The 14,265-nt window shown below is 43.9% G+C and overlaps 1 protein-coding gene across 1 annotated transcript in view; it reads left to right on the top strand.

Moving 5' to 3' along the window:
• The window catches only part of tmem108 (transmembrane protein 108), a 37,310-nt gene that overhangs the window by 15,976 nt on the left and 7,069 nt on the right, over positions 1-14,265 (top strand). Inside the window, exon 2 of the mRNA XM_028433233.1 lies at positions 6,889-6,972. Within this exon, the coding sequence (XP_028289034.1) occupies positions 6,933-6,972 (40 nt within the window). The 5' untranslated portion in view covers positions 6,889-6,932. The remainder of the gene's footprint in view (positions 1-6,888; positions 6,973-14,265) is intronic.

Here is a 14,265-nt window from a genome sequence, read left to right as displayed (position 1 = left end):
AAGCGGCACCTTGTCGACACAGCATCTCATTTCACTCCATTAGTGCAGGATGGCACAGTGAACATGGAGATAAATCAAATCAGTCTCATCCAAAAACCGGTAGTTTAGATGAGCATCATCTTCTGTGTGATCAGATGTGTGAGAGCAAATATTTCCATATTTCTTCATGCACTTCAACATGAGTGTTAAAAGTATTTTACCTTGATGTTATTTTTGGATTATGTTACTGGTTATGACAAGCATGGAGGGACGTTATTGTCGGCAGCAGTCAGTCAGTCAGTCAGGGGTCACGTAAGGACGAGAAGAGGAAAGTGACAGAGAGGCAGAGGTACACGGAGATAGAGGGAGGATATTTACGACTCAGACAGTGGCGAGGCTGAGCTGCATCCCAATGTCTGCTCCTTTACTGCCTGGCTCAGTAACTCCCAGGAGAGTACAAAGAAGCCTGTGCAGAGATTTGCAAGTTTATTGCAGGACTCTACAGTATGTCTCCTGGTGAGTGTGTGTCTGTGCAACATTAATAAGAAAAAATGTTGTATTTTATTTCATAAACCTCCAATTATCCACTGTTGTGATTCCTGTGCGCTCATGTCAGATCTATCCACTGACAGCAGTCTCTCCCAGAGGCTGATGTTAAGTCTGCGGTGTTCTCTTGCCTGTGATATAACCAGTCTGTCACAGGCTCTTCCCCGGGGCTTTGTTACCTGTCTCACTCGATGTACCAGACCTGACCTCAGGTGTGTGTTACACAGTGTATCTGAATCTGTCAGACAGAGTCTCGCCTTGTCTTTGGTTTTAATGACTTCCCAGTATGGTGCAGTTAGGCTCCAGTCTGACACCTTCTCTTAGGACATGCGTGTGTTTGACTCGACATGAGAGCTTGACTTATGTGAATAAAGTGAAAATCTTTTAATCGAGTTCTTTAAGATTGAAAATGGGAACGTACCTGTGATTTGACTGGAACTGGATTTGACTTATTTGAAATTTGAGACTCGTGATTTCACAGAAGCAGCTGAAAATGAGCTTCACTCTCATAAATCTTGAATCTCGATGATTTGAGTCATGATAGCTGGACTCTGTGACGCATGTTCCTTGAAGACATGACAAGACTACTTAACTCAGATTAAACTGGGGCTTGACTTAAACTCTCAAAGATGGATTTAGTATAAAAGTTACTGAGGACAAAATGGAGAATTGATTTGAACCAGGCTTGACTACCCTTAAAAGTCAGTCAGTCAGTCAAATAAAGACTTAGGCCCCGTTCACACTGGGGAAAAAATGTGGCTTAAGCAGGATTTGGCCGCATCCAGATCAATCCAGATGTGTTTTTTTCCGAGTGTGAACACCTCCAATCCGGCTGAATCCAGTTTGATTTCAAGCCGGCTAGATCCACCCTCGAGAGGTGGATCTAGCCGATTGGCTCAAATGTGGCTCAGGTGTGAACGCAAATGTGGCTAGTGAATCCGGCTAGCCACATTATTAGCCATATCACGAGGCGCCACCTAGTGGTTTGGAGAACAGCAAACACGCTGGATGAAGCTGGATTGAGTGCGGCCACAACTGTGTGCTAGCCAGATTTGAAAATAGGTCTGAACGCATCCAGCTTAAAGGCTGTCTGGGCTCAATCCTACTCTAGCTGGAATGACTTTCTCCAGTGTGAACGGGGCCTTACTGACCCGGACCCTGTAGAGTTACTTGGAGGATTTTGGAACTGAATTCGGCCTGACCCTCCCAAAAGGAGACTCAAAGCCTGACTTGAGGCTTGATTTACCTGAGACTTACTTTGATCATGACTTGGGCTGACCCTGAAGACCTGACCCCTGACTTTAGACTAGTCCTGACCTGGACCAGGTCCCGAACATTTGAAACAGCCCACACTATAAAACTTTCTGCTTGTAAATGGACTCTGTGGCAGCTTCACAAAGCGGCAAGAATTCTAGTTGGCTTCCATTTATCTCTTTGTCTGTGCCTCACATGTGTTCACACACCCACATAAAGGGCATTGGCCACAATTCCTCTGATAAATTGCTTTAGTCATTGGTCCCGGCTGTGTGTGTGTGTTGAGTAATGAAGAGGCCAGTGATGGCGTTCCACTCCTCCTCAGGTGCTCTGCTCTCTCTGAGTGGGAGTTCTCCTTCAAATTCATTCATCCTGCCAAAGCTACAGCAGCTTTCCTCGCTGCTGACGGGGATATGAAGCTGAGGTTCTGTGTTTTAGCATGCATGACAATCAGGCATCAAAGTCAGCTGCACAGCATCAGACGCACAGAGCACCACAGGTTTCTGCTTAGGTTGCCTTCTACACTAACGACTATTGACAAGCACATCATCTTCTGTGCTACACTGTCCTGGTTCCTCAGTACTGACATATACAATATGTTAGCCTGGGGAGACATGGATATGAGCTGACAGCTTGTTCACTGAGCATATGAAGTCGATCTGCAATAAGCATGATGCTGAACTCTGGCACATAAGAGTGAAACGCTGCAGACATTTTTAACAGTTGCTGTTCTAAGTATGAACTTTTGAAGCTCATAGCTCCACCTATTGCCTTGTTGGCAGCCCTGGACTCTGCCTGACTACAGCCTTATCTAACAATGGGCAAAATGTGGAGCCTCAGTGGAGCTTAGGCGAGGGGCTTTTGAACTGGCATTAACTAGCAAGATTTGAGGGTAGCATCTCCTCAGAGCCCCCACACCCACTAAAAACTTATGGTAGAGGGCGTAAAGTTGTACAGCTTTACAACTGTAATGTTGGGGATCAAAATGGGGATTGACTTACAGCCAGCCTCAAGTGGCCAATTGTGGAACTGCAGTTTTTGTTTGTTTTTTGGGATTTTTCTGTTGTTGTTTTTATTTTAAAACTTTTTTAAAATTAAAAATTAAAATTAAAATTTTTTTGCTCAAAGAATCCATATTGTGCTTTTTAATCATGTGCGTGGCTGGGACAGGATGGGTGACGGCCATTAACGTCAGACTGAATGGCACGCTGGAAGCATTAACGTTCTTTTAATGGCTGTGCAGCTGCACTGAAGGAGGACCTGGAGGGGAAGTGAATATGCTGATTGATAACCTGCTCAACCCCCGCCAGCCTTCGTGACACAGCACCAGCAACTCATCCTGCCAGGTTTACCATCCAGGGCCACTGCTGTCAGCACTCACACATGCAGTGCAGCACAGTGACTCTGCAATATGTCTGCCTTTAAAGACACCTGGAACCTTGCCTCTAACACTTGCTGCTTGCATTTCATTTGGGGCTATTGTTGTATCCAGTCAATACTTGTAATCACTCAGTTATTGTGGGTATCGTGACTTGACAATTAAGTTATCAAAGCCTCTACTGGTCAGGCACAGTCTCTGCTGCACTAGGACTGCTTGTTCACTCTCCTGCAGAGGAGAAGTGGATTTCCATCAGAATTATTCATACTTGTAATCAGCTTTGTTGTTTCAAAATAAAGCTTAAATTTGTGCCTAGCAGTTGACCATTTTGCAAGGTCACCAACATGGTGTCAACCCCCCCAGGTGTCCTGAGTCATAGCCACAATCTCCCTTAGGTTGGGATGTAATCAGCACAAGTGCAACAAACATGTGAACTGACTAAGACTGCAGCCCAAGCACGCTATCAGGAGCTGCTTGCTGATTTCCATCAAAGGGTAAAACAACATCAAAGAGTAAATGGACGATAACAATGTCGACACGTCCCCCCTGGGTCACAGTGGAAGGGCAGGGCTTTGATGCACTGATGTAACTGGATTTTTGCATGGCACAGCACAGCACAGCCAACCAAACACCCAACACCTGAGAGTGTTTGTAAAAGATAGGACCTCACATTAGCAGATGTTGCTACACTGCTCCAGTAACCAGATTACAACAAACGCTCTTTAGGTTATGATAAAAGCTTGACACTGGAGCATGAGAGAAGCATCAATACTGAAAGGAGAAACGCATCAGGTTTTGATCAGAGGTCCAGTTATCAGTTGACAGACAGAGCACTTGTGGTTCACACTGTCGTCATTGATTCCCACACTTCCCTCCTCCTCCTCCTCCTCCTCCTCCTCCTCTTCCTTCTCTTGTTATGGAAAGGCTCTCAGGCTGCAGCCACTGTGGGCAACCAGCCAGCCTGCTATCACAGCCCCTATACATAACCGCAGAATGGAGGGAAGTCCAAAATTAAAAGCATTGTTATCCCTGCGTCTGGTGGCCACAGAGCAGTGGAGCGACAGGCTTATTTCATTGCGCCGTCTCGGATGACCTTGGCCTTCTAGACATACTCTTCAGAGTTGCAGTCCAGGAGCTACAGGGACCGGGGCCTGTCAGCATGTAACCGAGTCCCAGAGATTGATGCTGGATGTCTCATTCTACCTGAGTGAGAATTTTCCAGATTTCCTCCATTTTCCAAATTCTGTTTGAGCCCCAAAACGTCCTTGTGAATGAATTCGAATATAATGTACCATTAGGGTTGCTATGGTGATGGCTGCCATCTGTGTGCATGTCAGTTGCCATGCAACTTTTTTTCCCCCTCTACAGTAGAATGCTGGGCGGCTATGTGCAAAGCCTGTGTCTCTGTATCAGATGGGAACAGTTTGAACTGTGAATCAAAACCGTTGTTTTTGTTGGTTTGGTTCCTTTTGTGTAGACAGGATTTGTTTTAACATTTTTTTCCCCAGTTTGGAACACTTGTTTCATTAATGCACTGCAGTTCCTGTCAGTGATAACACTACTGTTGGCAGAGAGAAGATGTAGACATCCATCTGTCTTGGGATGGTGCTGTAAGAAGCTTCATAACTGCATGGACACTTGTTGCTCATAATGTTTTTTACCATCAAGGACTCCACAAGTCTCATCGGTAACATGACAGGAAATCTTCAACCTTTAAGGCCTATGGCTGAGGTCTGCACAGACCACAACAGACTGTGTTGTTTAGAGGATGTAGTCCCTCAGTTGGGGCACAGCTATTGTGTATCTATAGTGTGTGTTTGTTATAGTTTGTGTTTGTCCAGGTGGATGCACATGCAGTGTAAGCAGTATACGCAGATGCATGAGTTTGGATTTGAATCCTGGCTCCTCTGTTGGCAAACGAGTGATAAGCATTGCAGCAACAAAACTGACAACAGCTGCCAATGAACTTCTGGTCCAGTCTGGGGGTTTGGCAGTGCTGTGACCCTGACTGTCACCCTGCATTATCTTTTACCTGCCTGTGTGTGTGTGTGTGTAGCACTGAACCATGATCCAGCTCCTCAGCAGGAGGTCTACACAGGCAAATCAACAATCTAACTCACTCTGCTGTGTGATAACTCCATGAAACAGTCCCCTGTCACTATGTCTTCCCTCTGCCGTACCCACCTGCCCACAGCCTCAGCCCTCATCCCCTGGAAATTAAAGTCTTTGAGTGTGCCCTGGTTTTGCAGCACTGATGAGGCGTAATCACCGTAGAGAGAGGCTCAGCTGCTCTCTTTGCACCCTGCCATTGAGCTCATCAGGCCGCAAACGTGATGCAAAAAAAAAAATTGCTAAGGAGATGCGGCAGCATGGTGTGGCTGTGCGAGGATGGCTAGTGCCACTTCTTAAGATGTGAAGCAGAGAAAAACTCATTTTCTGCTTCTTCTTCTGTGATCCTGCAGCCTCATCTTTTCTGCAATTACATGCAGCATATTACAACTGAACTCACGCCATTATCATCAGAGCTGTGAGTTAAGAGCGCCAAAGCTACAAGCATTTCATACGCTTTCATTTTCTGAAGAAGGGCAAAATTCTATGCATGTGTCATCTGAAAGTGCGTCTTGATAGCTTGTATTACATATTACATTTCCATTTATGGAAGCAAGAGTGTAAGGCAGAAACCTCAAACATCAAAATAATATAAATGGATGATTATAGGCCAATACAGGGAAAAAAACAGATACAGTAACATTTTGTCTTTTCAGTTTTTCAAATGTTTGCAATGACAAATTAGTCTGTGTGTTCATATTTATCACTCCACATACTCAACATGTACTAAAGGTTTGCCACAATGACAGCAATATAAACTGGATGACTCAGACGTAGTTTTGTTCCCCAGAGCAGGGCTGCATTTATGACAAATAAAGCCTTGTGAAAGGATCAGTACCCTGCCTTTTGTTGTCTGCCCCTCTCTTCTCACACAGAAACTCAGGTCGCCTGCAACCAGAGCGCTCATGCTGCACAGGGGGCACAAATCCAATTTCACATGTCACATTCACAACAGATTATTCATGCAGGTAGGGGTGAAGGGTGCTTAGATATATGTCTGTGTGTGTGTGTACAGTGTCTTCATATGCACTTCTTTAGAAGTATTTGTCTGTTCATGTGTGGGTGAGTGTGAGTGGTGCGGGCATTTCCACAAAGAGAGACAGACCTGAGCAGACACACACTTCTCCAGGGGTGAAAGGAGATGTGTGCATGCGAGTGGCCTTTCATTCAGCAGAAGGCCATCAATGAGTCATTCTCCTAAAGAGCACCCTTGGGTACCTGTCTCTCTGACATATACACACTGGCTGTCTCAGAACAAGGCTTACTGGTCAATGTTTAATGCTCCATAATTGGTTTTACAGACCAGCTCAGTCTGCAGGATGCCACTGCTGATTTGAAGCTCAACACTTGAGGCTGACCACCCCTGTGGTCCCACCTGGTCTTCGAATGTGAAATGTTGGTTACGTGTAATTCATTTTGTGAGTGGTGGAGCTGCAGTGTCAGTCGTTAGCAGGATTAAACTGTCAAGGTTAGGTTGGACAATCTTGTCTGTGATCCTTTTTCTCCTTTCCCATTCAATCACAGTAAATCACACTGATGCATCCCTTTGACTTGAATGTGATTTTGATGTGTGGGCGCTGAGCTTCATCTTAACCCTTTTGCTCTCTCTCTTGTTCTAATAGAGAACCATGAGCACTGTGGAGGAGGAGTCGGATCACATGATACCATGAAGACAAGCCTGCAGGTGCTGCGCTGCCAGCTGCTGAGTGAGTAGACCCGGGGGGGCTCAGGACATTAATGGGGCATCCTGGATGTGTATATAGGTCCAGTGAGACCAAACAGTGTTTCAGGTGCTTGCATATTATACAGTCAGAGATTCAATGCAGCAGTCCAAGTGTGTGAAGTTCTAGTGGTTGAGTTACGCTGAGACAGATACCTACCTATACCTGTGAGAGCACCCAGCTGTCACTCAAAGCAGTCACACCTTTAATTATGCTAAATTTTAAGCTTTAACCATTGTGTAGTCGTCAATGGAGAAAAAACAAATTGCAGCATATAAACATGTATCTGCTATAAAGTTAATGTTAATATGAGAAACACCAATGCAGGGCAACATTCATCATACATATCACAGGAGGACACCCCATAAGTCAAAGGAGGAGAGAAGGAGAGGGGAGATCAAGCATTAAGACAGAAGGATCTGTTGACAGACATATACATTACAGACCACCACTGCGCTAATGATCATAAATATGATTGTTATTCATAAAAGAAACTAGTGGGGCAGTGAGTTCAGACATCCTGTGCTCCAACCACTTTCGCTCTTGTCACAGTTCAAGTCTGTGCTGTTTTAAATTCACAGGCCTGGGGAGTGGATGTACAAATCTCTGGCAGCACAGAATGTCACATGAATATGGAACGGAAGGGTCAGTCTGAGACCCACCGGGCTCCAGAATGGTTGGCTAAACAGGCTGATGATACGTATTCACCCCTCAAGCTCCACCTCGGGGCAGTGGAGCCAAAAGGCTGTCTCTGACAAATGGCTCAATCACCTCAGAAGTGTTAAAGCCGAAATGGACTGATGTGAGCTAAGTGCTTGAAGGTGTAGCAGAGGTGAAGCGAGGTCACACTGCAGAGAGTGTCGAGGGCAAAGCTGTGGATTAAAACTATGTGAAGATGAGGAGATGTAAAATTTCCTCAGGCACATTGCTCAGACCCACCTGAGCTCTCCAGCAAAGGGGCAGCAAGGAAACATTTCTCATCTCTATCTGGATGAGGCGTCTGCAGGAGACAGATGTTCCTCAACATCTTTATGCTGCAGGCAAGAGAAGACAGACGATCCTGTAACACATTATCACAGCTGGAAGTGACTTTTGTTTCCTCACGTCAAACTCATTGCTGCGTTGGTATTTCTGTCATCTGCTATTTTTGGAAACAAGTTTTATCGTTCTTTGCTTTGAAGACAGACAAAACTTTTAACATATATGAGCAGGCCAGATCAGGTGGTGGGATGTGTAAACACAACACAAGTCTCAAGTCATCTTCCTAATCTGACGTATGTTTAAAGTGGCCTGTCTAGGTCTGCAGGTTCTGCCCTCCCTCCAGATTCCAGACAGTTTCCTGTTTAATGTCTCTCTTTCCTGTCAGATCCGCTGCTGCTGTCACAGTCACTGTACCTAAATCATTATCCCAGTAAGCAGCACAGGGACTCTTTGGTGTTTTTGTTTTCAGGTTCTCCGTCCACCTGATCCTCAGATAAACACGTCTGTCTGTTCAAAGCTGCTGTAACCTGACAAACAATTTGCGGAGCATTCAAACAGGAAGCCATTATCCTGTTACGAAAGCTTCGCCCTCTTATCTCTGGGCTCACATCTGTAGAGCTCTCCCTGCTCCGCCTCTCCACCACCCCGCCCTTTCAGGCCTCTTCCAGAATGGTCCACAGGATGTGCCCTATCTGTCTGTTTCCCCCTTTGGGACAGACACTCTGCCCAGAATGGCAGACGAACACACCCAAGAGCAAACCAAAGAAATGTGTCCCTTTGTGCTACTGTTAAGATGTGCGTGTACTCCCAGACATATACCGTAAAGTCAAATAATAGGCCTTTATTTGCCTAAATCGCAAAATTGTCTCTGCTTATATTTGGGACATGCGGCTATTTGGGGCAGGCCTTTAATTATTCTGGTGAAAAAGCCATCCAGAACTAGCTGAAAAGTTCTCCACATCCCTTCCATCATTAATGTTATTGTACAGTTCTTTAGCCTTGTTTATGTGTCTCCATGACAACGTCACATGTTGGCATAAATTGTTGTTGTTTGTTATTTTTATAGTAATATATTTGCCTTATGAGAAAATCAGACCCGGCTTATAATTGAGGCCGGCCTTTATATGTCCAAATCGGACCGGGCCTGTAAACGGGACCGGTGTCAGTTCTTAGCTATTATTTGAAGGTTTACAGTATGTGTCTCTGTATTGGGATGAACGTTTAAATTAGGAAGTAAAAGGGACATTCTCTTTGAATCCAAGCTGTAAACGTTAAGATTTCTTGTCAGGTTAGAAGATGATCCACACGTCTGTTTCAGTATCAATTCCTTTAAAATGTAAAATGAATGATTAGTAGTAGGAAAGTTGGGGCAAATACAAAGTGGCACAAATGTTTACAGGAACTTCATGTAGGGTTTTCAAGGCATAATTGTTCTGTCTACAAGAAGGTTCTCCTCCATTTTTTAGCTACCCGAGTAGCTACGAGTTCTACCCAAAAAAATACAAGACATGAACTATATTTATACGATCACAACAGAGACCCACAAACCTAAAACATTGTTCTTTGTGTGCTTTTTAATTTTTTCAGTCCTAAAACAATTATATAAAGATTATTAACATATCTATAAACAATGTCTGAGCAAAGGGCAGGCCTTCTGGTCGTGCTCTCACTGTACATTTAAATAAAATCATTAATGGAGAGCTAAATGTAAAAGAACTAAAGGCAATTATGTGTCATTATTATTATTATGTTTGTCCAGTATATCATAATATCATAATAAACATACAAAATTGCTGGTTTAGAAGCCCCAGGGCACTGAGCCATGGCCAGTAATTAAAGATGTTCTCCTCTCCACCCAGCCAGCCCTTCATGGATCACATTTAGCCCTGTTTATGCTAATCACAACCACTCCTCAGCAGCAGACAAACCTCCATGGGATTCCCCCCAAATCCTCTGGGGCAAATGGAGAAGGTTTTATCTACCGCACTCATCAGAATACCAATAAGCCCATATCATACCGGTGGACACACACACACACACACACAGACACACTCTCTGTGCCTCTGCTCGCCTAATGCTACATGATTCCATATCTCCCTTTGGAGGAATAAAGGCAGACAGACCAAGATCAAAGTAATCATAAGACTTAAATGGAGAGTTTTAGAAAAGGTAGTCCAAGCCTTTAATTTAAAGCTTTGACGCGCTGTCACAGAAACAGACTAGATCCATCAGCTTCAAGCAGACAAAACCCTTTATCAGTGACAGGCGACCAGAGAGCCGTCTGACTAACTGTGGGTGAGATTGGATTATCACGCCTGGACAGAGAACTGTTGGCCCCGGCTGGCTTCAGCGGACCCTCTGCACTTCTGTAACCAAAACCTCTACTATCTACTGCTATTATTAATACAACAGCTATTACTGCTAACTATAGTGCTGCAAACAAAAGCTGCAGCCACAGGTACTCTGCTGAAGTTCTTGGTCACACAGTCCACATGTATTCTCTAAAACACGTCCAGTGTTGGGTTGTAGACAACTTGCTCCAGCTCCACATGGGGTATTCTTAGCCGCTTTCAGGCCAGTTGGCAGATATATCCCCTCCAGTAAGTACTGGGTCAACCCCCAGATGCCTATACCCAGTTTACAGTCCAGCACGTCCAGCTAATCTGTAGAGGAAACGCATTGTGCAGTTTGCATTTGACATTAGACTATGTACCCAACATTTTTCCATCACTTATGAGCAAGATAAGATAATTAGACTCTAAGATAGACTTTCCCCCTTTACCTAGATCTGCATCGGCAGGATCACGCTCTGTGGCAAAGAGGTTAAATGAGTGCTTGGTACCCGTCATTAGTGCAAACCTGTTTTACTTTTATACATAAATAATGGGTATTCACATGTAAAAAGAACAGCGTGCCTCTCTGCCTTTGGTAAACCTTTCAATAAGGCATTATGTAACAATAAAGAGGAAATGTAATTGTTACTAATTGTATCCTGGAAGACTCTGATGTGCCTTATCATAAGGATTAGTCTTACTACAGGTTTTTTTTATTGTATCTCAGTCATTCATTCATGTGACCTTGGCCTGATTCTCCATGGGTCCTCTGTGCCATACAGTCCTGTTATTCTCTGTCATGCTGCTGAGCAGAGAGATGACAGAGCAGTAGCAGTTTGGAAGTACAGCCTGACGAACCATCACAAGCCTTATTGATGGATGATTTTGCAGCTCCTATTTTTGGCTCCCTGTCGAGTCTCCCGTTCGAAATGGTGCTACTGCCAGCTGCCCGCTGATGATGCGGCACAACCAGCCTGGCTCCAGAACTCGCTTCATGGGCAGATTGTGGCCGTGCTCGTCAGAGCTACATCGCTCTCCGTGGCACGTAGCGGGAGGTGACCCCTGGAAACAACAAAACAAAAAGATAAATATCCCAGCCCCCACAGTGAGTGTGGCCCCACTTTCAGGATTGATCATATACGCTAGTGCATAAGCACTGATAGCCTGCACACCACACACTGAGTGCTCTGCTATGATTGATTAGGCTGAAAGATTCATGATGTAGATATTGTTTCACAGGAGTGTGTGTTCATGATCCAACATGTAATGCAGAGTTTCATCAGCAGGAGTAAAAATATGTTTTTCTGTCTCACCTCAGACTCAGTGACAACCACTCTGGCCCCTGACATTGAGTCTAATAGTGAATGATTGGTGGGACAAAGCCTGCTTTGGATCAGCGAACAGGATCCTGCTTTGCAACATGATTTATTGATGTCCTCGAAGGCATCAATGGAGGACTTCCACGAATGTCACCGCCTTCCCATGCATTCAAAAGAGCCCTAATTCAGCAGGTTTCTTGCATATATTTACCCTCCCTCCATAAATCCTGCACCAAAACAGAAGCCATTAGTCAATGAGGGCATAATCTCACTGTAATTTCACCTGGGCGTTGTGTGTCTCTGTGATATTAGCATGTGCTTTCCTTTGATGATCAGCTGGGTAATAAAGATAGTAAGGTCAACAGGTTGGTGTGACCAACAGCCGTCTGTCACCTTCCCGTAAAGCACAGAATAGAAGACCTTCAAGTCAGTGTCACAATAGAAATGAGCTCTTTTGTTCCTTTTAGTGTAAAGCTGCAAACTCTTGTTGTCCTCACTCCTTTATCTGCTGTGTTGTGCTTGTGAGAAAATATCATGTCAGACCAAAAACAGCCTACATGCACAATGGAGGAAAAAAAAATCATGCTGAGCCGACAAATGCTGCTGACCAATACATATATTTCAAAATGTGCCTCCTATATTCTCCTGTGTCTCGCCCTTTGTTTTCCTTTGAAAGTCCTTTTGTGGTCCTTGGTCTAATGTGTCTAAGCCAACCTCTTTGCCTTTCAAACACCCACATATCTCCCTCTCTTCACTGCACACCACACCTCTGGCCTCCTCTATGACACACATTTTCCCCACCCTGTCTGACCTCACCATTCTCCTCCCTTTCCCATCCCATTTTTCCCATGTTCTTCACAGCATTTCAGCTCAGTAATGGATGTTCATGAAGCTCAGGCTGCTTTTCAGTCATTTCTCCTGTTAATTCACTCCGTGTTTCCTTGCTTCTCTGCACTGCATGTCTTTGTCGGGGCTGAGCCAGGCTCTCCGTCTGTGTTCAGCCTGTTTACACTCTCACTCCATCAGCCTGGACACACACCCATTGTGAAAAATTACACCCTTTTGCCTTTGTGTGCTACACAGTGCGTTTGTAAAAATATCATGCATAATCACATATGTTGAGAAGTTCATCAATATAGAGGGAAAATAGACATTTTTGTTTGTCTTCAAACGTCATGCACAATGGATAAAACCACAGCTGCGTACAGAAACACAGCAGCGTACATGTTTTGCATGGCTGTTAGGGCACATTTTACGACACATGACTTTCAGTCACTGTTATGTTCGGGCATCAACTTGGTTAAATCGGATTAAACCAGACCACTGTGCAACATTAAACACATTACATGGTGGCAGCTGCTAGCATGTTGAACTCAATTTTAATGCAGTACAATAGGTTTTAATGACAATTTCATAATAATAATATTCTTAGAATTGTAATGTAAAATAATAATATAGCATATATAAATAATATAATAAATATGATTTAATAGGTAGCTGCTAATAACTATTTCTACTGTCTGGTCATAAGCTGTCAGTCATCCACTGATGAGCTGTTTGGAAAACTGTGTATTCATGCCTTATTATGACTCTTCATAATGAGTTGTCCCTAATCAACCTAAGAACCCAGCACTGCATTTGATACACAGTGCGTTCAGCACTAATGAAAATATGATGTCTGAGGAAAGCAGCCTTTCACATTATAACAGTAATCTGTAATAAATTCAAATATGATGTGTCTAAACTGCAAAGTCTCAGATGAATATTTATCTAAGTGTTGGTTATACACACATACAAGCTCATGATCACCTGAACAATGTATGTGCCCGAACATGAAGCTTGTCCATTTCTTCTAATATGAATTTGCCTGTAAAAGCATAATGTTTTATTCAGTAGCATCAGGGTGTCGGGTTGTGACTGCCAGGACGGAGTACTGATTGAAAACATTACTCAAGCCAGACCACATGGTGATAAACATCCACCCTCTTCATTTAACATTAAAAAATAAAGGGTGTTTCTTCAGTACAGAATAATAACAGTGAAATGTGATCATGATTCATGTTACCTCGAATCAGAAAAGCCCTGACAGCACTGATATGTTGGGTTTCTCCCCCTAGCCTAAAGGATCATTTCAAGAAAGAGCGGGCAGTCATAAATCAGCTGAGGCCATATGTGTGTGTGTGTCTCCAGATAGAGGAGTGGGCTGGAGAGAGGAGATCTGGAGTGGGCTGTGTGGATTAGAGAGACGTGACAGACTTGGTTAATGGAAGATAGCGCCCGGACCTTCCATCCTGGAAGTCTGTGTGATTGAGTATGAAAGAATATGATTAATGATTCAGAGGCTGAGTTTAAATAGCCGGTGCTGAAGGGTTCTAATGCAGTGTGTTTTAAATCCCTCTGTGGACAAAGAGGAAAAGTTGGAGAAACCAGACATTAGTGATTTTCTCATGTAGGCTGTGGTTTTATGTGAAGTGTAGTTTTATTTACATGTATTTAGTCGCTTGTCTTTGGAACAGATTTTCTCCTCACCCCTTCTCACTTCTGCTTCTCCTCTGCCCCTCTTAGAAATTGAAACTTGGTTTCCATAGTTACTGAGGGAGCACCATTCTGTAGTTAAATGCTGGCTATAACATCTAGGTCACATT

This window comes from Parambassis ranga, chromosome 20, assembly GCF_900634625.1.
Source record: "Parambassis ranga chromosome 20, fParRan2.1, whole genome shotgun sequence".
NCBI classification, from domain to species: Eukaryota; Metazoa; Chordata; class Actinopteri; family Ambassidae; genus Parambassis; species Parambassis ranga.
Note: the sequence above shows the minus strand (reverse complement) of the source record. Positions and strands in the feature narration are given on the sequence as shown.